Raw genomic sequence first — 26,759 nt, forward strand, 5'->3', positions numbered from 1 at the left:
CCAACCCTGGTGCAGTGGTTATGAGCGGTGGACTCTAATCGGGAGAACCGGGTTCGATTCCCCACTCCTCTATGCGAAGCCTGCTGGGTGTCCTTGGGCCAGTCACGGTTCTCTCAGGACTCTCTCAGTCCACACTGAGGCAGGCCATGGCAAACCACCTCCGAACGTCTCTTGCCTTGAAAACCCCAAGGGGTTGCCATAAGTCAGCTGTGACTTGACGGCTTTCCACACCAACGCTATCATGAGGTTTTGGTGGCAGCGTTCATGGACGTTTCTGCCCAATAAATGTGCCATCATTTCAGGTGTCACAAGATTCTTGGTCATTTGGGCTGCAGTAAACAGTGACACCTGTGCAGTTGTCCTTATGGAAAACATTTTTTGGGCGGGGAAACCCCCCAAGGCATAAAGGAAGAAGCCTGGGGCTGTACGTTCCTGTCTGCACCACCATTTTTGTGAAATATTAACAAGGGAACCCTAACCCAGAAGGAGCCCCACAGACTTAAATGTGCCCAAGAGCCTGCTTTTTTTGGGGGGTGGGGGGAAGAGCTCTGCAGCATGTGAAGTCAGCATGGAAGACAACAGTGCCTCTGAGCATGTGAATTCTTCTTCTTGGCCGCTGGGCTTTCTAAAGGACAGTAATGAACACCTGACTGAAAAGTGAAACCAAAAGTCAACACCTGGGTGAGAGATCTCTGACGCTCCTTCTTCCTGGAAGGAACAAAGGCGGACTTGTGCGGCTTCTGGGAAGTGGAAAGCACAGTTCCCGACTGAAATCGAGTTGCTCTGTGAACAAGCCAGGTGTGCGACTGCAGGCACCCGGAAGGCTTGCTTACCTGTCGCTAAGGACAACCTGAGATGGTAACTTGATGGAGCAAACCTGGGCAGAAGCCGGAGGGCTCCTACATCTCTTAAGAAGTCTTTGAAGGGGGAATCTTGGCAGCGCAGATTTTCCCATCCGGCTTGCATGCACAAACCACACCCACTGAATCCCTCCCTAATTAATGCTGAACATTGGCTTTTAGGGGCCAAAGCACTTTACCGTTTATTTTGTGCCAACAGCCTTGGAAGGTGGGCTGGTATTACATGGCCAGAGGGATGGGAGGCCGAGGTGGGTGGGTGGGGAGGGAGAGCGCGTGAGAGAGAGCACCTTCTCTAAAGCCTGGGAGGGCCGAAGATAAGATTTGAACCAGCATCTACCCTTGAATCACAGTTCAGTCTTCTAGTTAATGCTCTACACCAGCTCTGCGTAACATGTGTGTATTCAATACAGGTACACCCAATGCATGCACGAAGGTATGCGTGCACGACTGCATAATGTGCAGTATATAATCGCCCCTGTTCCTTCACCTGTCATAGCAGGGAGATGCACAAATGCATCAGAACGTTGCTCTCCCTGCCGACTGCTTAAGGTTGCTAGGTTCCTCTTCGCCACTGGCCAAAGGAGGGTGGGGTTTGGAGAGGGGAGGGACTTAAATGCCATGGAGTCCAATTGCCAAAGTGGCCATTTTATCCAGGTGAATTGATCTCTATCGGATGGAGATCAGTTGTAACAGCGAGAGATTTCCAGCTACCACCTGGAGGTTAACACAGGAGCGACACAACAATATAATTACAATATAAGTACAAAGTGCAAAAAAGTTCTATTTGGAAAAGCTGCAAGTAATAAGCAACAACCTAACAAAAATAAATCACATTGTGTCTACAAAGTCCAATAGTAACTGATGTATTAGTATTGAAGATAATAAAGCAAAGGTGATGATGCTTTAAGAGATGACTCGGGGATACGGCCGTTTCACATTTCTGCAATTCAACAAAGAGGATCCAGAAATATGGCCCCCACCGGAGAGGGAAACTCCCTCCCACTAGGTACATTGGGTTGCTCTGTTCTCGCTGGCTTTCTGTTGGAGACTTGTGGAGTTGATTTTAAAATTAAGGCGTCTGGTTCCATTGAACGGCCGGACTGGCTTCTATGTCTTAACTGCTTTTAATTGATGCCTGTTTTAATTCGATGACGTGTTTTAACCTGTCAGTTTGAGAGGAGAATTAAGGTTCCTTTGCCAACCGCTGGCTTCAGTTTGGCTCCAGCTGCCGGTTTGGTATTTTTTAAAGCGTGCCCAAACCCGCCCTGAAGAGAAGAAACAATTTTAATAAATAAAATAAGGCAGACGTAGCTGCCACTGTAGGAAAGTCCTCCGGTACAGGATCACCCTTTTCCCTCCAGGAAACTCCTGAAAGGAAGACAAGCTGGAGGGGAAGGGGGGAGTGAAACGAACACACAGCAGTAGGTGGGGTTGCCAGGTCCCCCCAGGCCACCAGTGGGGGGGTGGGGGAAAGGGTTGCCAGGTCCAAACTGGGAAACTCCTGGAGATTTGGGGGTGGAGCCTGGGGAGGACAAAGGACCTCAGTGGGGTACCACGCCACAGAGTCCACCCTCCAAAGCATTTATTTCCTCCAGGGGAGCTGATCTATGTTTTTATATTAAATGTTGTGACCAGCTCTGAGCCCACCTCGCTGGGAATGAGGGCGGGATATAAATGTGAGGAAATAAATATATAAATATCACTGTAGCGTGGAGATGAGCTGTAATTCCGGGGTCCCCACCTGGAGGCTGGCATCCCTAGCAACAGGCATCCCGTTCTGCGTTTGCCACCCCAACGCGGAAATGTCTCCCTGGGAAGAGGGCAGAGGCTCCGGTGTCAGAGGGCGCAGTTTGCCCTGCTGGATCTGCCTGGCCCTTAAGATACCCCATCAGAGGGGCCGTGATTCGAACTGGCAGTTGCTGCAGCGTCGGGCATTTGGCCTGCTGGGGAGGAGAAGACCTGGGTGGGTGGGAAAAACGCAACTCAGCTTCCTCTTCTTCCCCTTGGCCAGTGGGTGGGCGGTGCAAAAAGAAGTGGCAGAGCATTTCCTCCAGAAAATAAAAAGCTAAGTTCTTACGGGGCAACAAGTTCCTCTTCCAGCACCTAAAACGCAGCTGAGCCGGCTGGGGGGTGGGGTTGGCGTCTTCTCTTGCAAAATTAACTGTGCTGAGATGCTGCTTATAACAGCATAGGACAGAAGGGCAAATGCCAACCAATTCAAAGCCCCCCCCCCCAAAGCAGCCATCTCAAACTCCAGGTTGGACTCTTATTAAGAGGATGCTGCTGCAGTGAGTTGGTTAGAGTGTCAGACCGGGAGACCTGGGTTCAAATCCCCCCACTGGGAGACCTCAGGACACTCACTGACTCTCTCTCTCAGCCTCGCCTACCTCACAGGGTTGCTGTGAGCGTAGAAAGGGGAAAGAGTAGACTGTGGATATCGCTTGTTGTGAAACAAGATGAAATATACTTGATTACTTCTTGGCTTACCCGAGGGCTCGGAGCAGTAGTTAATTTCCAAAGTTACCCTGAAACCACATGCTGATACCCAGGAAGTCCCCTGTCCGAAACACATGTGTCTTTGGGAGCGAGTGTGAGAAAGGCAGTCTGAACATGCCCTGAGGCACTATGATGACGACCGTGTTCCAGCATCAGCACTTCACACACCTTCTCGGATCCAAATCTCAGCCCCACCTTGGCCTCTCGAGCCTCCTCATGTCTCAATCGATCTTTATTCTGCTTATCCTTAGGAAGAAAATATGACTAAATGCTGTCAAGGCTAATATTGGTCCGTCAAGAGGATGCATCTTCCCCACCACACCCTGTCCTAATAGAAGTTACAGGGTGAGGTTCCCCCACTGGAGTTGATTGGCAGGGCGTTCGGGGCCAACAAAAGGAAGCACAAAGTTGACTTGTGTAACTCCCTGCCACAAGACAGGGCAAGAACCACTGGCTTAAAAGTCTTTAAAAAGGATTAGACAAATCCACCAAAAAGAGGTCTGTCAAGGGACCTTGAGACAGGAGTATTAAAGAGAGCCTCCACAGCCAGAGGCAGTCCACCGCCAGTGCAAGGCACTGCAGGCAAGTGTCTTACTTGGCTTATACTATGATGCCTAGGGGAGGAAAGACAGCTGGTCCAGACAGACCCTCGGCCTCAGCCAGCACCAGCAGCGCTGCTGTCTTTGGTACACAGTGCTCGATTAATGCTAGCACACTCAGATCACACAGCACACCACCTAGAAAGCATAAGCGGAGTGTCCTGGAAGCCTCAGCCTGGGCTCTGCTTTGCAGGATCAGGAGTCAGTGGGTCTCTGGCTGCTCCCCTCCCGACATCTTCAGGAACGAAGATCCCGCGAGCCAAAAGCGACGGTCCCCCCCCTTCTGCCGTGCTGACACAGCTGTCGGCCTGCGGTTTGGCAGGAAGCTGCTTTTTCCAGCTTCTCATTGCTTTTCCCTGGCTCACAGGCCAAGGCTTTGGAAAGGCAGCGCACGGCAGCCAAAACAGGCCAGGGACAGGCCGTTCTGCTGCGGCTTCCTCTGCCCCACAGTGGTGTTGGGGGCGGGGGGAGGAAGGAGACATGACTGATCCCTAGAGGAAGAAAACTGAGCGGCTTTGCCAGGGAGCTCTTTGCATGGGGGCAGATTCACAGGCTGGAGTAGGAGGGGAAAGGGGAGGGCAGGAGGAAAAGCAGCAGCCCTTCGCTGTGATGCAACTGGTGCTTTTCCAGCCGCAGGTCCGGGAGAGAACTGAACGTCCCCTTCTTCCCTTCCACGCCTGGAAAAAGGCTTGCAACAGCTCCCCGCGAGAACTCCGATGTGGCCGGTGGGATCACTGGGGGCAGAGAACAGATGGCCGCTTTGTCCTGGATGGCTCCCTGGGCCGCTGCGACAAGCAAGCCCCAGAAGGCCTGCCGCTCCCCTGGGGCAAGGCAGCCTCTGTGGATCCGGGCTGCGGCCAGAAGCCCCGTTGGGGTTTTGCTCCGGACCCCTGAGCTCCTCGTCCAGTTCGGCTCTGCTCCATGGCCTTCCCTTTTACACCTCCAAGTCCGGGGGGGGGGGGGGCAGAAGCAAAGGCCAGGCAGGAGGCGGCAAGCTCCTCAAAGGGAGACCCTAATTCTAAGCGAACTCTCCTTTTCTCCTTGCAAACTGCCTCCTGGTTTTCCCCCTGCAGTGTGAGAATCTCACACCCATCAAGCAGCACAAGTTTATATTTTACCTTTTGTTCTTACTGTTAGATTCTAGGCCAGGAGCACCTTAAAGAGTTTCAGGGCATGAGTTTTCGAGAGCCAAAGTGCCCTTCATCAGATCTGACTCCTGGAAAGCTGACCCCGAAACTCTTCTCGGTCTCCAAGCTGCTTCTGGACTGGAATCAGACCAACATGGCTGCCCTCTGAAACAATCTTTTCTTCTCAGACAGTCGTGTTGCATTTCACAACTCTTTTGCACATCACGCAGAAGGTAACCCAGATGAGCTATCAAGGCTTTCCCAGTTCACACTCCTCCCCCCAGCCCCCATGGCTTATCCACAAGAAAGCCACAAGCTGCTTTGGGGTCCCAAAGTCTAAGGACCACAGCTTTGCAGCAGGATCTCAAGATGATAAAATGAACACGCCTAACTCAGATCTATTCAAGCACCCAGGGGCGTCCCTGCCTATCCCTGTGGCCGAGTGTCCTGCAAGGGACAGCAACTCCACACCTGTCTTGGTGACAAAGCTGCTAACAAACCCCAGCTCTGCTTTCCTCTTCCTAGCTTGTGAACATACACACACACACACACAAACACACAGAGGAAGCTGCCTTATACTGAATCAGACCCTTGGTCCAACAAGGTCAGTATTGTCTACTCAGGCTGGTAGCAGTTCTCCAGGGTCTCAGGCGGAGGAAGGCCTTTCACATCACCTACTCCCTGGTCCTTTGTAACTGGAGATGCTGGGGATAGAATCTGGGACCTTCCGCTGCAAAGCTGAGGCTCTACCTCTGAGCCTCAGTCCCTCCTCTGTGGGCTCCAAGTTCCTGTTCATAGGGACTAGAAGACAGCAGGCCTGGATCATGCCTTGGGTCCCTGTTTGGTACAGCACCAGCTTTTCTGTGAGGGGTTGTGCATGAGCAGTGGGGGGCAGAGGTCACTTTCTGCATGCCAGGGCCCTGGTCAATTAGGCTCCCTCTGTGCTCCTGAGCCGCTTAGCACCTCAACAGCTGAGGCAAAGACCACCTTTCGTTTCCTTGATGCATCTCCATGCAGGTCTTCAGCCCTTGAGCTCAAAGAGTTTGAAGAGTTCATGGGAGGGTGGGCCACTGTGTCGCAGCTGACTTATGGCAACTGCTCAAGGGGTTTCCAAGGCAGGAGACAATCAGAGGTGGTTTGCCGTTGCCTGCCTCTGTGTAGCAACCCTGGACATCGTTGGGGGTCTCCCAACCAGGGCCCACCCTTCTGAGATCTGATGAGATCATGCTAGCCGGTTCCATCCAGGTCAGGGCCACAGGAGGAGAAGAGTACCAATAACTCCACAATGGCTTTCTGGAATCTCCATGGTGGCAAGGATCAGAAATAGGATGCTGGTCTCGCAGGGCATTTCTTGTGTTCTGATGCTACAGAGTCATGGAAGGCGAGAGACAAAAGGTGCTTTAAAAAAATTTATTTGGAAGAGGGGAGAGTGGAAAACAAAGAAACACCCTCTTTCCTACCTCCTTGAAATCATGCACAAGACCCACAGACCTTCCTTGCTTTGGGGCCCCCCAAGAGTTCAGCAAAAGAACCAAGGCTTGGGCTGTGCTCTTCTTGGCTTTTAAAAGTAAAAGGCAGAAAGAAACAAAGCCCGTTGCTATGAAGACACCCCGTACCCACAGGATTAGAGAAAACCGGCAGCTGTGTCAGAGCGTTTGTGCCATGACCCGCTTCCTTCCGGCCGCTCTCGGCAGGGTCAGAAATCCAACTCGGGGGTTAGCACAAAAACAGGTAGTGAAACCAACATGAAAGACAGAACACACCCACACCCAAACCAAAAAGCTCTGCCTTGCAGGGAAAATGAGGATGCTATCGGGCTATGCGAACTGCCACCCCTCCCCTCAATGGACAGATTCCTAGTACTTAGATTGACGCAACAACCCAATTTGAGCTCTTTAAAATGGTTGGTTCCATTTGGGTTCCCGCTCAGACTCAAAGCATTTCCTGCAATCTCTGAATGGGAGAGAAACCCCACTGGCAGCAGGGATGGAGGAAAGTCTAGATTTCACTAGCTTCAGGATGATTTCTGCCGTGCGCCTCCCAGTGGTTCAGAAAGATGCAAAGCCAGGAAATCTGCAAACACTGCCAGAATTCCCTCTAACAGAGAGGCCTTTGATCATCAAAATACAAAGTACATTGGGCTCCTTCACCCACCCTAGAAACAAAGGCAAGGAGCACAATTCAAAAAAGACATTGGTCAAAATAGATTCCTGCCCCCCTACCCTGTTGCCGAAGCAGACACTTTTGAAGTTGGACCAGGGTGGCTTCTGCTCCCTTTTGCTTCAGCAGGAGAGTTGAAAGACTGAGAAAGGAGGGTTGCCGGAGTCTCCCTTTTGAATGCAGGCACAGGCTGAGGCGTCTGTCTCACGACATGGAATGGCCCTCAAATACCCTGCCCTTTAAGAGTTGTGCGGAAAAAAGTGAGCCAACCGGCTATGGGAAACAGGGACGACCTGCAGTTCACTCGATTATCACAGGGCCAGATGCACCCACGTCCCTTTTGGGAACTAGGCCGGCACGCAGGATCTTTAAAAGCAGGAGGTGGATACAAATCCTGGAGGCCGGGCAAGCAGCGGGGAGGGAGGGAGGGAGCGAGAGAGAGACTGAAACTAGGAGAAGGGGAAAGAACAGGCTAGTCAATGTGGATGGGGGGCAAGAGGGCCACCTTCTGGCCACCCAGGGAACTGGCCTGTGGCGGCCCAGCAGTTCGAAACTCCGAGGAAGAGCCGGCCTGGAAGCCTCTGGGCAGGCCGCGGGTTACAAGACGCCCTGGGAGGGCACCTTGCCGGTGATCTTGTTGGAGCACTCCAGGAGGGCGTTGTGGATGTCCTTGGCGCAGGAGATCTGGGACTTGATCATGCTGAGGTACTGGGTGTAGGGCAGGCTCTCCGCCTGGACCGCGTCGGGCTTGGTGGCCGTCGGCACGAGCGTCGGGGAGTGCTTGGCGCTGTCGAAACTCTGCGAGAGGCACTCGTAGGCCAGGCGCTGGAAAAAGGAGCAGGGCGTGAGAGCGCAGCTGCAGGTGGCCCTGCTGGGCAGCACGGTCTCTTGCGGCCAATGGGCGCCAGCCAGATGCCAAGCAGGTGCCTCCGGCACAGGGGGGCCCCCAACCTTCTTTGAGCCTGTGGAGACCTTTGGGATTCTGACACAGGGTAGCGGGCGCAGCCACAAAACGGCTGCCGCAGGAGGCAGAGCCAGGCACAAAAAGGCTGCCTCAGCTGACACCTTCAGTCACGCAGTGAAGATCCTGTAGGGGCAGCTGCTGCCAAAGCAACATTTTAAAAAATCTGCACAGCCCATCAAATCTTCAGTGACCATTCTGGACACTTTGCTGGGCAAAAGCCCCACCTGCCCTTGCCCACTTTCTGAAAGTGGCAGGCGCTGGGAAAGGTGTTGGTGAGCGCCATGGCGCCAACAGGCACCACACTAGGGACCCCTGCTCTAGCACCGGACACACAGGTAGACTGTGCCTCTCTAAGGAAGCGCCATACAATCCTCATGGCTTTGACAAGCTTTTCTTCCCTGAGCTTGACAGATCCTTTTCTTAAAAAGCCACCTTGGAAAGCAATCAGCACTGTTTCCCGTGGCAGGAAATTCAATTCATTCATGACATGCCTTGCAGAGAAGAAAGACTCGCTCATGTCGGGCCTCAGCCTCCTCCCCGGCCAATGGGGAAGAGCGGCATTTTCCCTCCAGGGGTGCTTACCAGGCACAGCTCCAGCTGGTCACACAAGGCGTAGAACTCCTCGAGGGTCTTGTCCACCCTCTGCACCGGCCCATCGGTGCTTTTCCTGCAAAGGAGAGGAAGGTTTTACCTGGGGAGGGCAGGCCTCAACACACGGGAGGGGGGGGAAGCAACACCCTGTGCCAGAAACTCACTGTCCGCTGTCGATGTTTGTGTTTTGAATGAAGTTCTGAGCGGCCACTTTCATCAGGTTCTGGAAATACAGTGAAAGAGAGAGAGTTAGCCAGCTTATGACAAGGAAAGCCGCCGTGCGACTTGGGTGGGACACCTGGAAGCCCTCAATGGGGAGACAAAACTGGCATCGACAATCAGACCCAACGTTGACCGTTTCTTCAACGATGTGCTTCAGCTATGCAAAACTGAATGATTCAAGGGGGCTTTTCTCCCCATTTTCTGTACAAAATGGTCCACAAACTTCCTTGGATTAATGACTGGGGACTGTGGTCTCTACTGCTGTGTTTAGCTTCTTGTAAGTAGGATCCTATTTATATAATTTCTGTACCGCCTAACATGTCATGTGAATACCGTACTTGTGATATGCTTCAGTTTCTTTCTAAACTTCAGACTTCTAAAATCCTAGACTTCTAAAATCCTAACACATGGGTTACCGAATGTCCTATTTGGTCGATTGTACTGACTCACTATGTGTATTCTGCCTTGTGTCCCTGTGAGAAAGGTGGACTATAAATAATGTAAATAAATAACCAGACATGAAACATTCATTTTAGCTTCAGTTACGTTTTCAAGGTGGTCAGCTGAAACCCCAGAGACCAGCTGTGTCTGAGGCTTAGTGAGGCCAGGAGGCTGGGCAGAAAAAAACACACTCTTGCAGCTTGGCCCTTTGCCTGCAGCCTGACACGGTAAAGCAGCCAGCTAGCACAGCTGGCCCTGGACAAGAAGACCAGAGCCAAACAATCCCCAGCAGCAGCAACCTACAGGACTGGTACTCTTTCCCACAACAGCTTCTGGATGGAACAATCTGAGGCCCTCCGCAGGTCAGCCCGGGAAACTCAGGGGGATTGCAGAAGGGTGCCCAGAGACCAAAGAAACTACTCTCGGAAGCGGCAACACCCCCTGGGTCCTGGACCTGTTTTGACGCAGGTGAGGATTTCTTCTGACCCCAAAATACAACCATGAAAAAGGAAAAGGAAAAAAGACTGCTCATGGACCTGCTGAAAGGCTAACTAGGAGCAAATACACAACACAGCGTGTGGCCTTTGCTTCCATACAGTTTTCCCGTTATTCAGCTGAAGGATTGGAGTAGAAAAACAAGAAGACAAGAAGATTATTGCCATAAATCGACTGAAAAGGCAGAGTAGCACCAGAACATTCAAAAATTCAACATCCCACCTCTGAGCAACCCCAGAACAGCTATGGATCAGGGGCCGAAGCGGCGCAAACCCTGGTTCAACGTGTTAAGCTCGACCGGTTGGCACCAGCTAGACCACTGGGCAACTGGCCTGCAGAGAAACGTTAGCAACTGCCCTATCCATGGCTGGCTTGAGGCAAACGTGCCTTGTGGAACCTGAGCCAGGGTTTGCAAACCTGCTTCCAATCACGGCTTCATCGCCACCTTGGTTTGAGGCCTGTATCGCTGTTAAGGGGAAAACAAAGCGACATCTGTACAGGAAAGATGGCAGAGGATCACGTCTGCCCAGAAGGCTGTGGTCCTCGTCTCAAAGGCAACGTCGACTTGGGCTGTGGTTGGACCCCAACAAGCTGAGCTCAAGCTGGGCTTATTCTGAAGAATGGGTGCTCCTTCCCCGGAGTGGCAAATGCAGGGAGCTAAGCAAATGGGGACGTGTGTGTTTTGGGATTCTAAAGCACCATAAAACCACGGGAAGGAAATAAACCCTAGTTTGTTAAAGGGTCTTTGGTATGGGAAACTGATCCAAGCTTTCTGAATGAGGGTCCTTTCAGCTACTGCCTGGCTAGGGTTACTCAACTGCATGAGGAGCTCTTTGTATGTGCTCAGAGGCACTGCAGAAGAGCTGGATTTTTTTGCTCCAAAGCAAGCATCAAATGGCATCAACACAGAAGGGCTGAGAAAATCTCATTTCTCACCCAAATGAGACCGGTGGCCAAAGACTGGGTCAGACTAAGCCCGCTGGACACCGCCCCATTTCACATGGGGGCAAAACTCCCAGGCAAGCGAAATGTCCTAAAGTTACACCAATGTGCAAAGAGCTGCTGGAAGGGGCGCTAAAACTATGAAAAGCTCTACTTGATTTCCAGGATGCCGCAAGATCAGGAAATGCGAGGGCAACACCAGCATATACAAACAAAACTGCTCGTGGAAAACCAAAGCCTGCAGGTTCCTGGCAGCGTGGAAGCAAACAGGGCAGACAGAGAACAAAGTCCTGCACATTCCGTTTCGTTTTCAATAGTTTAGGAGACGTTGACCCCAGGACAGAAGGTGCCCCCCCCCCACACACTGAGTCACTTACAGGAAGCCTGGCCCCCACGGGAGAAGCATCAAATCCACACCCAGCCCTGGGATTCTTGTTGGCTTTCTCTTTGGCTCAACCCCACCGCAAAATAAAAATAAAAATTGTGCATCAGCATTTGGTCTACTTAGTCAAAAGACTGATGCCTCATTCCTTTGGAAGGAGTCAAACACTTCCGTTTTTGTGTGTGTGTTGTTAAAAATAAAACATCTGGAATTTGGAATCGGCTTGAAAAAAAGCCACACGCTTGCGAAAGAGCAGGAAAGAAAGGGCGATGTTGTGAAAGAATCAGGATGGCTTGTCAGAGGTGGCTGTTTGTGAAGCCCAAGGGGCAGATATGCAGTATCTCAAGGGTAGCTCAATGCACACTAGGGCTGCCAACTCTGGGTTAGGAAATTCCTGGAGATTTGGGGGTGAAGCCTGGGGAGGGTGGGGTTTGGGGAGGGACCTCGACAAGGTGTAATGCCATGGAGTACACCCTCCGAAGCAGCCGTTTTCTCCAGGGGAACTGATCTCTGTAGTCTGGAGGGGTGTCAAACTCAACTGTTATGGTTGGATATGACATAAATTGGGCTAGGCCATGCCTCGCCAGCCCAGATGGAGAATGGGTGGTGGTGGTGGGTGGCTGCCCTGCGGGCCGGATAAGAGCACTCAAGAGGCTGGTTCTGGCTGACTGGTCTTATGTTTGACACCCCTGAAGGGTCAGATTCTGATTAAATAAACGCATTTCATATTGCTGTGCTTATTTGAGTGCTCTCAAGATTCTTAAAAGTCTAAATGAGAAGTTGTTCCTTTTCTCTCGTCCCCCTTTCTTTTTTTCTTGGGGGGGGGAGGGGGGAATGTTGCTTTCAGGGGAATAAGTCTCTGGGATCTCCCAAGGAGAAACTTTCTCTATCTCCTGTAGCGAAAATAAGCCTTAAAGTCTAACACAAGTTTGTTCATGGTTTTGTGGATTAGAGCCCACAGTGAGCAGATCCCCAAGGTACAAACATTTTCGTGGCCCTTCAACTCTATATTTACTATTTACTCTTTTTCAAACCTGCTATATAAAATAAATGAAAAGCTGGGATTCTCTTCTGAATAGCTCTTTTAAGAAAATACCGCAAGAGCATGAGGTCAGGAAGAAAAAAAAACCCACAAAGAAAAACTCAGCAAACAAACATACAAACAAAAAAGCCCCAAATACAATTAATAACTAAAAACCTTGGACGTGAAAAGCTAATCATATGAGAGAGGAGGCGCCTTCTTCTCACTCTCTCTCTGTGGATAGAAAAGCTCCAACAGTTCCAGCCTTTTAACAGTCCTCAGCCCCAGTGATCCTCCATTACGGCAGGAGTCATTATCCACCAGGAACACGCTCCTGAATCACAATCCACACAATGCTTTTTATTCGGACCACTCAAAATGGCACAAAATGTTGTGCAAACTTGTGCATTCACTAACATTTTACATCAGGCAGGGTGTGATTTAAATCACGTCAGGAAGACTCATGGTTTTCTACATAGCGCAATCAGTTATCATGGCTTTATAACTTTAATACATATTCACAATTTGTAGATAGATGCCAGATTCAGTTTAGAAGTCTCTCTCCCCCCCCTCTATATATTGCCATCAAGTTACATCTGACTTATGGCAACTCTTTACCAAGATGTTCAGAGGTGGTTTGCCATTGCCTGCCTCTGCTTAGTGTCCCTGGACTTCCCTGGTGTTCTCCCATCCAAGTACTAACCAGGGCTGACCCTGCTCAGCTTTTGACGCGACTGGGCCAGCAGGGGCTTATGTATTTTTATACAGCGATTTTTAAACCTTTAGGTAAGTTTTACCGTTATATCATAAAATGGACACATCCACAGTCTAAGAGCTACAAAACAAAGCGTCTGTGATGAGATCTTCTGGACTGAACACAAAATCCTTCCGGGTAGGCAGAAAAGATTAACCTACATAATTTTTACAGAAGCCTCTGGGAATGCATGAAATTAGGCACCTAATCCATAAAGTACTGGAACTCATTTACAAAACTTTTCTTAAGTACTATCTAAATATATTGCCTCATACAGTGTGTGTGTGTGTGTGTGTATGTAAAGTATCATGGAGTCAGTACTTGGGTGACCCCACAGGACTTTCGAGGAAATAATTAAGCAGAGGTGGTTTGCCACTGCCAGCCTTTGCAGTCTTCCTTGGTGGTCTCCCTTCCAAGTACCGACCCTACTTACCTTCCAAGATCTGATAAGATTGGGCTATAGTATACCCTTTCACACACCCCTATCTCATACTACAGAAGTACAAGTTAACAGCCACTGTTCCATGAACTTTGAGCTATAACACATTTTTGACATAGGCTTTTCCTCAAAAAGCATTTTATAATTTTTTCCCCAATTTTAATTTTTAAAAAATCTGATTTAAATGTTAATAATCCAATTTTAATTTTTTTTTAAAAAAATAATTGGTTTTAATCACTCTGGGCTGGATGTTACAAAACAAAATGAGGCGAGGAGAGCTGAGAAGAAAAAGCCATGACCCCTTGGGTCATTCTTGGTGGCTGCCCTTCAGCTTTTACTTCTGCTGCAGTCTGGAGACTCACCAATGCCTGAGCTAGAGCTGCTTCCACCAGCCCTGCAAGACTTATTTACTCATTAGATTTGCATGCCACCCATTCCTGACAAGGTTAGGCTCTGAGCAGCTCACAACAAAAATATAATACAATAAAATACCATACATTAACACAAGTAAACATAATTAAATTTAACTATGTCAATTAAAACAGGCGCCCAACTCCAAGCAGTAAAAACAATGTTGGGCAGCCATCCAGGGGGAGGTCTCAGGCAAACAAAGCAATCCATAATCAAAAGAAGGAAGGGGAAGGGGAGAGAGGCCAGAAGAATGGAAACGGTTGATGCCCTCAACCACACACCTGGCGGAACTCAGTCTTACTGGACCTGTGGAACCGTTTTAAGTCCTGCAGGGCCTTGATCTCACTAGGCATTGCATTTCACCAAGCGGGGACCGGGGCTGAAAAGGCCCCGGCCAAGGACAGCTAGGGATGCAGCCAGCAGTGGGTGAAGGGCAGGAGATACTGTGGGGCTGGCAGCAGCACTCCAAGGGTCCCAACCTCCAGGTGGGACCTGGGGATCCCCCAGAATAACAACTCATCTCCAAACTACAGAGATCAATTCCCCTGGGTAAAACAGACTCTGCCCTGACCTGGATGGGCCAGGCTAGCCTGATCTCGTCAGATCTCAGAAGCTAAGCAGGGTCAGCCCTGGTTAGTATTGGGATGGGGGACCACCAAGGAATACCAGGGTTGCTGGGCAGAGGAAGGCACTGGCAAACCACCTCTGTTAGTCTCTTGCCATGAAAACCCCAAAAAGGGGTCGCCATAAGTCGGCTGCGACTTGACGGCACTTTACACACACACACACAAAACAGACTCTATGGCACTGTACTCCACTGAGGTCCCTGTCCTCCCCAGGCTCCACCCCCAAATCTCCAGGAGTTTCCCCAACCAGAAGTTTGCCCCCCCCCCCATCAGTGGGAAGCTGCCAACCTTATGCAGCGCTGGGTCTGCTCACCTACACCCACTGCCATAGAACAAGACCTGTTGGGGCCACCAGGCTCAATTTGCTCCAGGACTGCCATTAACATCTCAGCGGTTCCCCCATAACAACACTGGACTACCTTGCAGGAAGAGATGGATTGACTCAATAAAGGAAGCCACAGCCTTCAGTTTGCAAGATCTGAGCAAGGCTGTCAAAGATAGGACATTTTGGAGGACTTTCATTCATAGGGTCGCCATGAGTCGGAAGCGACTTGACGGCACTTAACACACACACACCTTGCAGGGCTGTTGCATGGAATTCAAGGCAACCTGCGCTAAGTGTTGTGAAAACAGCAAGCACCGAGTTCCTGACATTGCAATTCATTTGGGGTTACCAGGCTCCAGGTGGGGCGTGGAGCTCTTCCAGCACTAGAACAGATCTCCAGGCTACAAAGGAAGTGGAAAAAGGGCCGCTCTAGAAGTCAGACTGTGGTATACCATAAAGCCTGGAAGAAACAGAAGTCCCTCCCAGATACTGCCCCCAGATCTCCAGGAAATTCCCAAACCTAAGTTGGCAACCCTAAATTTTGCACACACCTGTAGGTTCCTTCTCACCCAGAACCCCCCCCAACCACCCCTCCTGAACTACAATGAACTAAAAATAAAACGATAACAGAGTAATGTCCCCCACCCCCACTCAAGTGTTGCCCTAGGCCGCTATGGCAACTGCCTAGGCTCCGTCTCCCTGGAAACCAGGCCCCGCCCCTCGCGCCGCTGGCCCCGCCCACCTCACCTGCAGGCTCTCCTTCAGCTGCGGCAGCAACAGTCGGAACCGCTGGACGGGGTCGAAGTCCTGCGCCTGCGCGGCCACCTGGAGCCCGGATGGGGCCTGCAGTTGAGGCGCGCCGGCTGCTGCGGCCTGGGCCGGCGGTTGCTGCCCGGGAGGCACCCCGGCGACGGCGGGAGGCGGCCCCTGAGACGGAGCCTGGGCCAGCTGCTGCTGCTGAGGCGGCGGCGCCGCCATGCTTCTTTCTCCACTCAAGGGACTACCACTCCCGGCATGCATTGCTGCCGCCCAAAGCCTGCGCCTCCCAGCGTGCACTGCGGACAGAAGGGCGGAGAAGCTGTATCATCCCGGCATGCAACGCGGCCCATCAGGACTGCGTCTCCCAGTATGCAACGCGCGGTAGGCACCGGCTTTTCCCAGCGTGGCTTGTTGGCCTAAAAACTGTGGGGAAAGAGATTGTCCGTGACCCCCGCCCTCCAAGACTCAACTTCCCCGATTTTCTCGAAATAAACTCTCTTCTAAGTTCCCCGTAGTGCCGTTCCGGAGACCGGAAATACTCTTCTGCGCCGAACTGCATTTCCCAGGAGGCTCAGCGACGTGACCGGAAGTATTTTGTAGCCCCTCCCACGGGTGCTCGTCGATGCTCCCGGGATCGCCATGGCGCCCACCATCCAGACTCAAGCGCAGCGGGAGGAGCCGGGCCACAGGTACTAACGTCACGGCACTCGGACGCCTGGGTCTCCGGTGGGATGAATGGGGGGGGGGGGACTGAGCTCCCGGACGCCTGTGGAACTCACCGCCTCAGGTTGCTGCGATGGCTACTACTGAGATTCCTTTCTAGAGGATAGGACTGGCTGCTGGAGGAAGAGGGGTCTTAGGAAAGGCTGTTGGCCAAAGTGGCTGGATGGAACCTCCATGAACAGGGGCAGTATATCGCTAGTCATAAGAGGGGCAGTTGCCCCCATGTTCTGCTTGCGGGTTTCTTGGAAACATCTGAACGCCTTCTACTCAGGTCAGAACATCGGTTCAGCAAGGGCAGGGTTCCTACACTGACTGGTAGCAGCTCTCTAGGATGCTCGGGGAGATAAAGGCTTTGCTACCTGATCCTTTTATCTGGAGCTGCCTGGGATTTAATCTGGGACTTTCTGCATGCAAAGCTGATGCGCTACCTTTTAGTCACAGCCCGCCTGCCTTGGAAACAGGATACTGGGCCAGACAGGCTTTGGGGTCTGACTTAGTAGAACTCCGTTTATAGATGGTCTGTCAGTGGTCATTGGCCCTGATCGCTGGATGGGTCCTAAAACAGACTCTTTGAACAGTTGAGAGGTAAAAGATGCTCCTTTTCTTCCTGGAAACGTTGGGTTAGCTGCCATTTTAGCATTGGTGTAGCTCTCTCTAATATGTTCTTTGTATGCGTTATCTCGTAATTCTCACAACAGCCTCTAAGATAGTATAACATAATCACCCCCATATTGCATGTGGGGTTGTTGTGAGAAAATTATGTCTCGCCTAAGGCCAGTGGCTTTCTGGCAGAGCCATGACTCGAACTGGGAGCGCCCTGCGCCATTGCTCAGATTTTTCAGCAGTACTTTCTAGCAGCTGTCCCTTAACATTATAAGAACATAAGAAATGCCATGCTGGATCAGACCAAGGTCCATCAAGTCCAGCAGTCCGTTCACACAATGGCCAACCAGGTGCCTCTAGGAAGCCCACAAACAAGATGACTGCAGCAGTATTTATCCTGCCTGTGTTCCACAGCACCAAAGATAATAGGCATGCTCCTCTGATCCTGGAGAGAATAGGTATGCATCATGACTAGTAGCCATTTTTACTAGTAGCCATGAATAGTCCTCTCCTCCATGAACATGTCCACTCTCCTCTTAAAGCTTTCCAAGTTGGCAGCCATCATCACATCCTGGGGCAGGGAGTTCCGCAATTTAACTATGCGTTGTGTGACTAAATCTCTCACCCTCCAGCTTCATCAGATGACCCCGTGTTCTAGTATTATGAGATAGGAAGAAAAACGTCTCCCTGTCCACTCTGTATACCATGCATAATTTTATAGACCTCTATCATGTCTCCCTTAACTGCCTTAGTTCCAAGCTAAACAGTCCTAAGTGTGTTAACCGCACCTCATGGGGCAGTTGCGCTAGTACGTCTTCTGTGGTGGCATCTCTGGGGCTCTTGGGGACGGCCAGCAAGGATAATGCATCTTGTCTCTTTGTCTGCAGGCCCAACTCCCACCGGACGCTCCCTGAGAGGTAAGGGCCCTCTCCATCTCCCCCTTTCCTGCCCTCTGCTTAGAACGAGGATGGTGAGCTCATCTCTCTTGCCTCTCTTTGCAGATCGGGGGTGGTGTGTCGAGTGAAGTACGGCAACAGCCTCCCCGATATCCCCTTTGACCCCAAGTTCATCACCTACCCCTTTGACCAGAACAGGTAAGGTGACCTTATAAGCAAAGAGCTCTTCCTCTGCTAGGGGGAGGCCGAGGGTGAGGGTCCAATCATGTGGTGGCTGAAGAAATGTAATTATTAAGTTGGAGAATTTGGGTGTGGTGTTCAAAAAGGTCAATGAGTTGTTTGTCTATTTATAGGTTTTACATTTTGATTGTCAACGGACAGTGACACAAGCCTTTCAATAAAAAGAACTGCTGTTTCTATTTGGACATGTGCTTATGCAGATTGAATAAGTTAACTTTAACTTGGATTAGCCTGGCATAAAACTGAACTTATTTGTTATTTCTGAATAATTTGCCTTGGGCTTCTGGCTTGAACACATGGAACTGCCTTATACTGAATCAGACCCTTGGTCCATTGAAGTCAGTATTGTCTACTCAAACCGGCAGTAGTTCTCTAGGGTCTCAGGCAGAGGTCTTTCACACCACCTACTTGCCTGGTTCCTTTAACTGGAGATGCCGGGGATTGAACTTCTGTATATCAAGCAGATGCTCTGCCAATGAGCCACAGCCCTTCCCCTCTTCTGCAAATTGAAGTGTCTTGTTCTTTTATGTCGGTGTCCAGGTTTGTCCAATACAAGGCCACCTCGCTGGAGAAGCAGCACAAACACGACTTGCTGACAGAGCCCGATTTAGGGGTCACCATAGACTTGATCAACCCTGACACGTACCGCATCGACCCTAATGGTGAGAGCCTCAGGGCCTGGGGAAGCAATCTGTGCCCACCATCCACGGGCCCAGGGCTGTGCTGAACGGAGTGGGCACAAGGGTTCTAATGGTGGAGGTCTGTCTTTTGTAAGGGAGGACTCTCACTGTGGATTGCAGGCCTCTTGACACTATGCAAAACTAATTTCTGTGCAAAACTGGAAATGTGTATCTCGGCCAAACAAACAGGAATCCGTAAGAAAGATGTTTTCATAAGGCTGTTTTAGGTCTGCTTCAGTTAACAATCTGAGCTGTTATTGACAGCTTCACTGCAAAAACCAGGCTGTTGACAGCTGCCAACGCAGGTGGTGGAAACAGCCTGGCTCTTTGTGTGTGTGTGTGGGGGGTGGGTGTGGGGGAAGGGGATATGGGCCAACAGCACTGCATTCCCTGACTGTAACTGCGCCCTCTATTGCTTCCTGTAGTTCTTCTAGATCCAGCTGATGAGAAACTGCTGGAGGAGGAGATCCAAGCACCAACCAGTTCCAAACGGTACTGATTCCCCCCACCCCAGCATCATGATTTTAACCCCACTATTTCCTGGCTGTGACCAGCCATGAGAAAGCATGTTTTTGGATCCCTGTTGGGGCCTTAGGCCCCCTGTGGTGTGTGCCCCCTCTTCCAGCTGCCCCCTTGGACCGTGCTGTTTCTAATTCCTCCGAGACTTCCCCATTGATTGGTTAAGGGCATCCCTTTGTTTGTCTTGTCTGTCTGTGTGACTCCTGCTTTTCCACCTTGGGCTACTTGTCAGCCAGTTTCCAGTTGCTGACCTCTCTCTCTCCCCTCTGTCCATGGAAGGCGGATTGTTTTCCTCTCTGGGCAGGGTCTTTACAGCTCCTGACGCGCTGGCTCCACACAAGCTTCACATTGCCCCAGATGTAAAAGGAGAGGCTGGGAGGCAGGGCTTGGATATACTTTACATTCCCTTCCATTCCATAAACCTTTAATGGCATAGACATTATGACAGATATCACAAACAGAAAGCATACATCTTAAAATCGGTACGATAAGATCAAAACTGAGAACCATAAATATCAAAGATTTTAAGATTTTGGATTTTCATCACTTCAACCAAAAACTTGGCTACGTCCGCAGTGATCTCTGGAGTTACATCATTCATTAAGAATTGGCATTTTATTTTATTAGGCAAGTGGGACCTGGCATGTAGCCTATTTCCTAACCATTTCTCACGTGGTGATTCATATAAAGAGCAGTCAAGTAATATGTGTTCAAGCGTATCCAGGATATATTTTACAAATGTAGAGTTTCTTGGTACTGAGTAACAAATTGCCCAGATTATGTCAGTGGAGCCATTAATGACTTTTGCATAATCCTGCTTCATCTTAATGAGAGGGAGGAGCAAATTGTGCAAAACCTGCCCCCCCCGTCCCCAGAGATTATACTTGATGTCCATTCTTTGAACAACGAACTGAAATGTCAATTTCTCTTGAATGACTCGATCCCTGAAATAACGGCGATGGTAGCTCAATTTCTTGCTGAAGTGCTGAAGATTAAAACTGTTTTTAACTAGTATATTTTGTAAATCATAATTTATAGGGATTATTACTAATCCCTAATTTAAAGGGTGCTGATTTATATCCTGCTTCAATCATTGGCTAAAGTATGTAATTATGCCAATAAAGGTATGTGTATGTGTTAAGCCATGAGGGCTAGAAACGTTAGCGGCCTGGCAGTAGGATTCCTTGGTTTGCGGTACCCAGAAATGGCCTCTGAAGGGCAGTGGAGCCACTGCTGACCCGTGCCCTGTTCATTCTCTCCCCAACAGATCCCAGCAGCATGCCAAGGTGGTGCCGTGGATGAGAAAGACCGAATACATCTCCACAGAGTTTAACCGCTACGGGGTCTCCAACGAGAAGCCTGAGGTTAAGTGAGTAGAAACGTTTGGCAGCTTTGTGATGTTCCAGATTTATTTGTGCTTTTCTACTGGACAAATATGCAAAAGGAGACAAAAGTGATAATCGCAGAGTTCGTGGTGAGCACGTGCTCCTGGAGAGCGGTTCCAGGGGCCCTGCAATTTCCCAATGACCACCATTGTCATTTGCTCATAAAAGGATTTCTAGCAAGCCTCTCTCCCCTCCCGCAAAAGGTTGCTTAAGGTATCCTGCAATCCAACGCAGCCTTATAAATATTCAGGTCCCCAAACCCAAATAAGGGTGCCAAAGCGGGAAAGCAGAGCAATACCCCCCCCCCCAACTGAAACTACAAACCAAAGTCCTGTGATGGTTCTAAACAGGTCCAATAGAGATGCCTTGCCCTTTGGTTTCTGAAGGCTAGTGGGGAGGGGGATGGCTGAGCTTCAAGGGGGAAGGAGTTCCGGAGGCTCCTCCTCTTCTTGCCTCCTAAATGGCTGAGGCCCCAAGAGGCTGTTATCCCCTCCCGGATTATCCCTTTTCTCATTTTCCTGTCTCTTGCTCAGGATCGGCGTCTCTGTCAAGCAGCAGTTCACAGAAGAGGAAATCTACAAGGATAGAGACAGTCAAATTGCAGCCATTGAGAAGACCTTTGAGGACGCTCAGAAATCGGTGAGCCGGCCTCCATCAGGGAATGCGCTGGGGTGTCCAAGTGGGATGGGCTTAAAGCTTCAAAAGGGGATTCTTTACTTGGGGGGCGGGGGGAATCCCAGCCACAAACTGAGAAGGCTGGGCCTTTGCAAACAGAATGGTTTCTCTGAGCATTCTCCTTGGGGGAGTCTGCTCTTCTGGGTATGAAAGCTGGCTGTTGCTTTTGGGGTGGTGGTGGTCTTGGGAGAGGTTACCTGTGCCCCCTGGACCCTCATAATGTTGAGTTCTGTCTCCAGATTTCTCAACACTACAGCAAACCTCGGGTGACTCCTGTAGAGGTCATGCCAGTGTTCCCTGACTTCAAGGTAAGATCAGCTTGAGGAGACTTTGAATAAGACCAGCAGTGGAACTTGGGGGGGTTAGCTTGTGCCTCCAGGTGGCCTGAGGTGTGTGTGTCCCCTGGAGCTCTCACCCCAGTGTTGATAAAGCCCCCCCATGGGGTTGCTGCAGATCTCGTGTGGGGCTCCTACCCTTTAATTCAATGGGGTTTCCTCCCCTGGGAGGAACAGAGCAGATCAAAAAAGAGCACAGAGAAGGGAGTGGGCGCTAAGGGTTTGGCTTCATGATCCCCCAGGCCTCTTTTCTCTCTCTCATCCCATTTAGCAGCAGAGGATGGTCAGGGCCAGTTTGGGTGGATCATGGACAAATTGGGGTGGGGGTGGGTACATGGGGCAGGACCCCCCTCCATATGCAAGTCAGGCCAGTTGTGCTTCCTTGGGGTGTCCCTCACTGCACTGGAAACTTCCATTCTTCTCCCCTCTGTCCAGATGTGGATCAACCCCTGCGCTCAGGTCATTTTCGACTCTGACCCGGCGCCTAAGGATGCCAGCGGAACTGCTGCCCTTGAGATGATGTCTCAAGCCATGATCAGGTAAAGCCCCCCCCCCCATACTGATGAGAAGCAGACATGGCACTTTTGGCCTTCATTGTGCTTTGTGTTCCTGCTGTCCCCTTGCCCCAAATGGTTGGCTGCATCGAAGTCCCCGTGTCAAAGGCAGGAGGTCGAGGCTTTAAAAGCCTTCTGGTGAGTTTGTGGCAGAAGTGAGATTTGAACTGGTGACCTCCCAAGCCACACCTCGTTCTCCTTTATTATTTCTTTCCCAAATGTTACACCCCACACTGTAGGGCTGTGCGCCGTTTTTTTCTGGTGTTTTTCAAGTTTAATAGGCTCCGGATTAAAAAAAAACACACCCCGAAAAAGCCGAATTGCAGTATCTGCTTTCCCCAAATATTCAAAATTTTGCGGGTTTATTAAAATTGAACCTGATCAATTCCAGCCTCCCATCCCCCCTCCTTTACCTGTGGGCTGGATCTGTGCTGCCTCTGCCTCCAAAGTCCACATGGACTTCGGAGGCGGTGGCACAGATCCAGCCAGCAGGGGAGGGAGGAGGGAGAGGGGATTCCTCCTCAGTTTTTTTTTTTTTAAATGGTGGCGGGGCCAAAGCGGCCCAAAATAATGCTGAAAAAATTTGGAATTATTCAGGATCCGCTTTTCAGTTCCCTTAAATTGCCACCATTTTTTCCCAATAAGCCCCACCCCCCCTGAAAAATACCAATAAGGTATGGGAGGGGGGTTTGTTCAGGTTTAACCGAATTGGGGGGGGGGGTTGTTCAGAACACCCCTACCACACTCTTAGAAAAACGTATTCTGGCTGCAGCAATACAGAAACACATTAAAATTATGCACAGCTCATTGTGAAGAGCTCTTACAAATCACATTAGAGCAATAATTCATGCTGGAGGAACAAAATAGCTGTTCAGCTAAAGAAGCGTCTGGCTCTTTGCTGTGACACTGAAAAGGTGCCCAGTGAGATATTCTTTCCTTGGTGTGTGGCACAGGGGCAGGTACATGTCGGCTTTGACGCACCTGGCCAAAATTCTCCTCATCCCCCCCATTGAATAATGCGCTTCTACCTGTGGGCGTCCAGCTGATTAATCCTCCAAACCTTCTCTTCAGGGGCATGATGGACGAGGAAGGGAACCAGTTCGTGGCCTATTTCCTTCCAGTGGATGAGACGATGCGGAAGCGGAAACGTGACGAGGACGAGGAAATGGATTACGCCCCTGAGGATGTGTATGTGGCTGCGGGTGGATAGATGGGCAGGTGGAATTGAAAAAGAGAGCCCCCCCTCCAAATTTCCAAGAAACCCATGTTGTGTGTTATCCTCAGCACAGAAACAGAGTTCTTGCATTCATTAAGCACTCAGCAGAATTTCCCATCTGCCGCCACTGATTAGAGGGTGTTGGATATTTCAGATATTTATGTTTCAACTTATACCCCACCTTCAATCAACCGGCCGAGGGGTCTCTTTATGTAGAAAACTAGCAGATCAGGAAGGAGGAGCGTAACCCAGCCTGGTCCCTAGCCCTCCGGAATTCTATATGTAGGAAACTGATTTGTACTGATTAGAATTCAGTCATGTTGAGCCCCCAACATTCCTCTGAACTGGAGCTGCCCAGTCCTGGATTTGTTCACCTTTGTGGAAAAGAGTCCTATCTTTAAGATAGCACTCTGTGCAGTCAAGGAAATCCTCTGTCCTTGGCATAATTCACCACGTGCTTCTGAGAACAACACAACCCCCAACCACCCTCAGTTCTGCACCAGGATAGCTAACTTCTGTGCCAAGACAAACTGAACTCTGGAGAAACCAAATTTTGAAAATGTGCATCAGCAGCAAAGTGCTGCATTGTACGTCCTTCTCCCAGAAGTCACGGTCAGGGTAAAGGACTGTGCTGGACGCTGACGCCCTGTTGGAGGCGGTCCCCGTTCTTTTAGCTACAGAGGCTTCAGATAGGCTTGAAAACATGCAAGTCAATAGTGACACAAGCCTGATAAACTTGCTTGAAAATTATCTGGGAAATACATGGGAGGGGTCTGTGGCTACTTTCTGAGTGGGCTTCCTCTGCCAGAGGGCTTTGGGCCACTGATTCTTCTCTTCCCCTCCTCCCCAGGTATGAATATAAGATCGCCCGGGAGTATAACTGGAACGTGAAGAACAAGGCCAGTAAAGGCTATGAGGAGAACTACTTTTTCATCTTCCGCGAGGGCGACGGGGTCTATTACAATGAACTGGAGACCAGGTGAGGTGGCCCATCGGAGGCTTCGGCGGTGGGGGAGGGGGGGTGTAGCGCTGGCCGTTCCAGATCTTAGCCCAACACCTCATCGGGCGCTCACGAGCTCTGCTGTTGGGCGACACCTCTTCCGGCGTCTGGATACCATTTCCCCGGAGGCTCTGGTTTGCAACTCTCTGCCCTCTGGCCCTAAGGGACAGGAGGCGATTGAGCGTGAAGGGCGGCCCAGGAGGACCCTGAAATCTGCAGCTTCGGAGGGCAGAGCTTCTTCCCTTGAAGGAAGGGGCTGCTGAGCGCGGAGTGGTCCAGTACTGTCCTGCATCCCGGCTGGGTGTGTTTGTGTGCGTGTGCACATGTTCCTTTCCCTCCATCTAACCTCGCTGCTCCATTTCCCTCCCAGAGTGCGGCTGAGCAAGCGACGCGCCAAGGCCGGGGTGCAGTCAGGCACCAACGCCGTGCTGGTGGTGAAGCACAGAGATATGAATGAGAAGGAGCTGGAGGCGCAGGTAAAACATTGGCTGACCCCTCTCCCCCCCACCCCCCACTGTGCTGGAGCAGAGGCACATTTCTCTTTAGAGGCTTAAAAAGGGAGAATCCGGGAGGGCTACCTTGGACCTCTGTCGATGGCCAGGGGTGCAAAATTCCAGGAGCCGCTGTCCTCTGGATGCTGGCACCCAGGATACTGCAGAGGTTCATGAGCCCCTGGTAGACTTGAGCCCCAACGCCTCTCGGGTAAGCCCTGCCCAAAAGGAAGGTGGAATTAGCAGCAGCTCATGGGAGACAACTAAAAGCTGACAGCGGGGAATTCGGTTGCTGTTTGTTGTCTTCATGTTCCGTCTGCGTTCCTTCTAGGAAGCCCGCAAAGCTCAACTGGAGAACCATGAGCCTGAGGAGGAAGAAGAGGAAGAGATGGACTTGGGCAAAGAGGCCCAGGGTTCAGGTACCATCTTTCTGTGGGGCTCCTCTGCTTTCCCCCACATCAACTGTCTCCCCCTTCTGGTCTTGGTTTGGTTGAGATGGTTAACTATTGTGCTAACAGTCTTATCCTGCAACCAGTCTCCTCGGTACAATTTTGGGGAGCTACTTTGAGGAAAGGTTCAATCCGTTCCCCCCCCCCCCATCCCTGGTGGATTGGATTATTCTGAGGCAGCCCCCCTGATTTGTTGAAGCTGGCAACCCCTGTCCTCGAAAGGGATGCTTCAGCCTCCCGTCTTTCCATTAGCCAGTCCTCTTTTAAAAGACCTGCCTTTCCACCCTCCTTGTGTCTTTCCTCCCTCGGGAAGTCTGATTTCCAGCACCTCTCTTTTCTCCTTCCCAGACGAAGAGCAAGAGAAGGGCAGCGAGAGCGAGAAGGAGGCCAGCGAGGTGGAAGAGGAGGAGGAGGAGGAAGGCCGATCGGCCAGCGAGAGCGAGCGCGAAGCCAGTGAGGCGGAGGGGGCGGGCGAGGAAGAGGAGGAGAGCGAGGAGGATGAGCGGGCGGCCCGAGACAAGGAGGAGATCTTCGGCAGTGACGACGATGAGGACTCTGAGCAAGAGGAGGGCCGGCCCGAAGGGGACGAGGAGGAGGAAGAGGAGAGCGGCAGCGAGGAGGAGGAGGGAGAGGAGGATGGACGGCGCCAGCAGCGCCGCGGCAGCCGCAGCCCTTTCCTCAGCGGCAGTGACCACTCCAACCACGAGGATGATGAAGAGGAGGGCGAGGCCAGCCTCAGCGACGCCGCCTCCGAGTCAAGTGAGGAGGGCAGCGACAGTGACTGAGCCTGCCTCGGGGCCACACGGCGTTTCATGCTGGAGTGGGACCCTGGTGCCCGGGGAGGGGTTTGTTTTGGCCGGCAGCGTGGCCACTTCTCTCGTCCCTCTTAGAGGTGTAGGAGCAAGAGGTAAGGATCAGGGCCCTCCTATGCCACCACTGTCTGTTGTGGGGACTCAGTGTTGGAAAGACTCGGGGGAGGCGGTGTTTGGTCCCCCCCTCTTGTGTCTTCTCTTACCTGCTGTACATAGTGTCCCATATGGAAATAAAGTTTTGCTTTCCCCCGTTTCTCTCCCTCATCCACGGTTTCTTGCATTTCAGACTTGCTTTTTTTTGCTGGTTGCAGAGGGAGGTAGAGAGCAGACAGCTGAAGCCGCATCATGGCCTAAGGAAGGGGTGTTGAACTCGTTTGTTAGGAGGGCCGGATATGCCATAAATGTCACTTGGCCGGGCTGGGCCGTGTGTGCCATAAAATTTAATGCCAGGTGCGGAAGATACAAACTTTATAGAAAACACAGGCAAAGCCAATTAATGATATTAATTTTTACTTTATTTTTTTACTTAAAACACAAACCTGCTTAAACCAATAACTCTTATCTTCT

General features: G+C 51.0%; 2 protein-coding genes across 2 annotated transcripts; one reads left to right on the forward strand and one right to left on the reverse strand.

Moving 5' to 3' along the window:
* Positions 1-7,812: 7,812 nt before the first annotated feature.
* On the reverse strand, positions 7,813-15,871 carry MED29 (mediator complex subunit 29). Its single transcript, XM_056845723.1, is given in 5 exon segments — positions 7,813-8,067; positions 8,789-8,873; positions 8,962-9,020; positions 15,603-15,850; positions 15,853-15,871. Coding segments are annotated over 5 exon segments (639 nt in total). The 3' UTR covers positions 7,813-7,839.
* A 351-nt stretch (positions 15,872-16,222) lies between these two features.
* Positions 16,223-26,165, forward strand: PAF1 (PAF1 homolog, Paf1/RNA polymerase II complex component). The gene is made up of 14 exons (XM_056845721.1): positions 16,223-16,303; positions 17,828-17,857; positions 17,942-18,034; positions 18,617-18,738; positions 19,182-19,248; positions 20,543-20,644; positions 21,194-21,299; positions 21,575-21,643; positions 22,106-22,209; positions 23,296-23,412; positions 24,291-24,419; positions 24,811-24,916; positions 25,263-25,350; positions 25,729-26,165. The coding sequence occupies exons 1-14, from the start codon at positions 16,254-16,256 to the stop codon at positions 26,163-26,165; spliced, it is 1,620 nt and encodes a 539-aa protein (XP_056701699.1). The 5' UTR covers positions 16,223-16,253.
* Positions 26,166-26,759: the final 594 nt, after the last annotated feature.

The sequence above is a fragment of the Euleptes europaea genome, chromosome 3 (assembly GCF_029931775.1).
Source record: "Euleptes europaea isolate rEulEur1 chromosome 3, rEulEur1.hap1, whole genome shotgun sequence".
Classification (NCBI taxonomy): Eukaryota; Metazoa; Chordata; class Lepidosauria; order Squamata; family Sphaerodactylidae; genus Euleptes; species Euleptes europaea.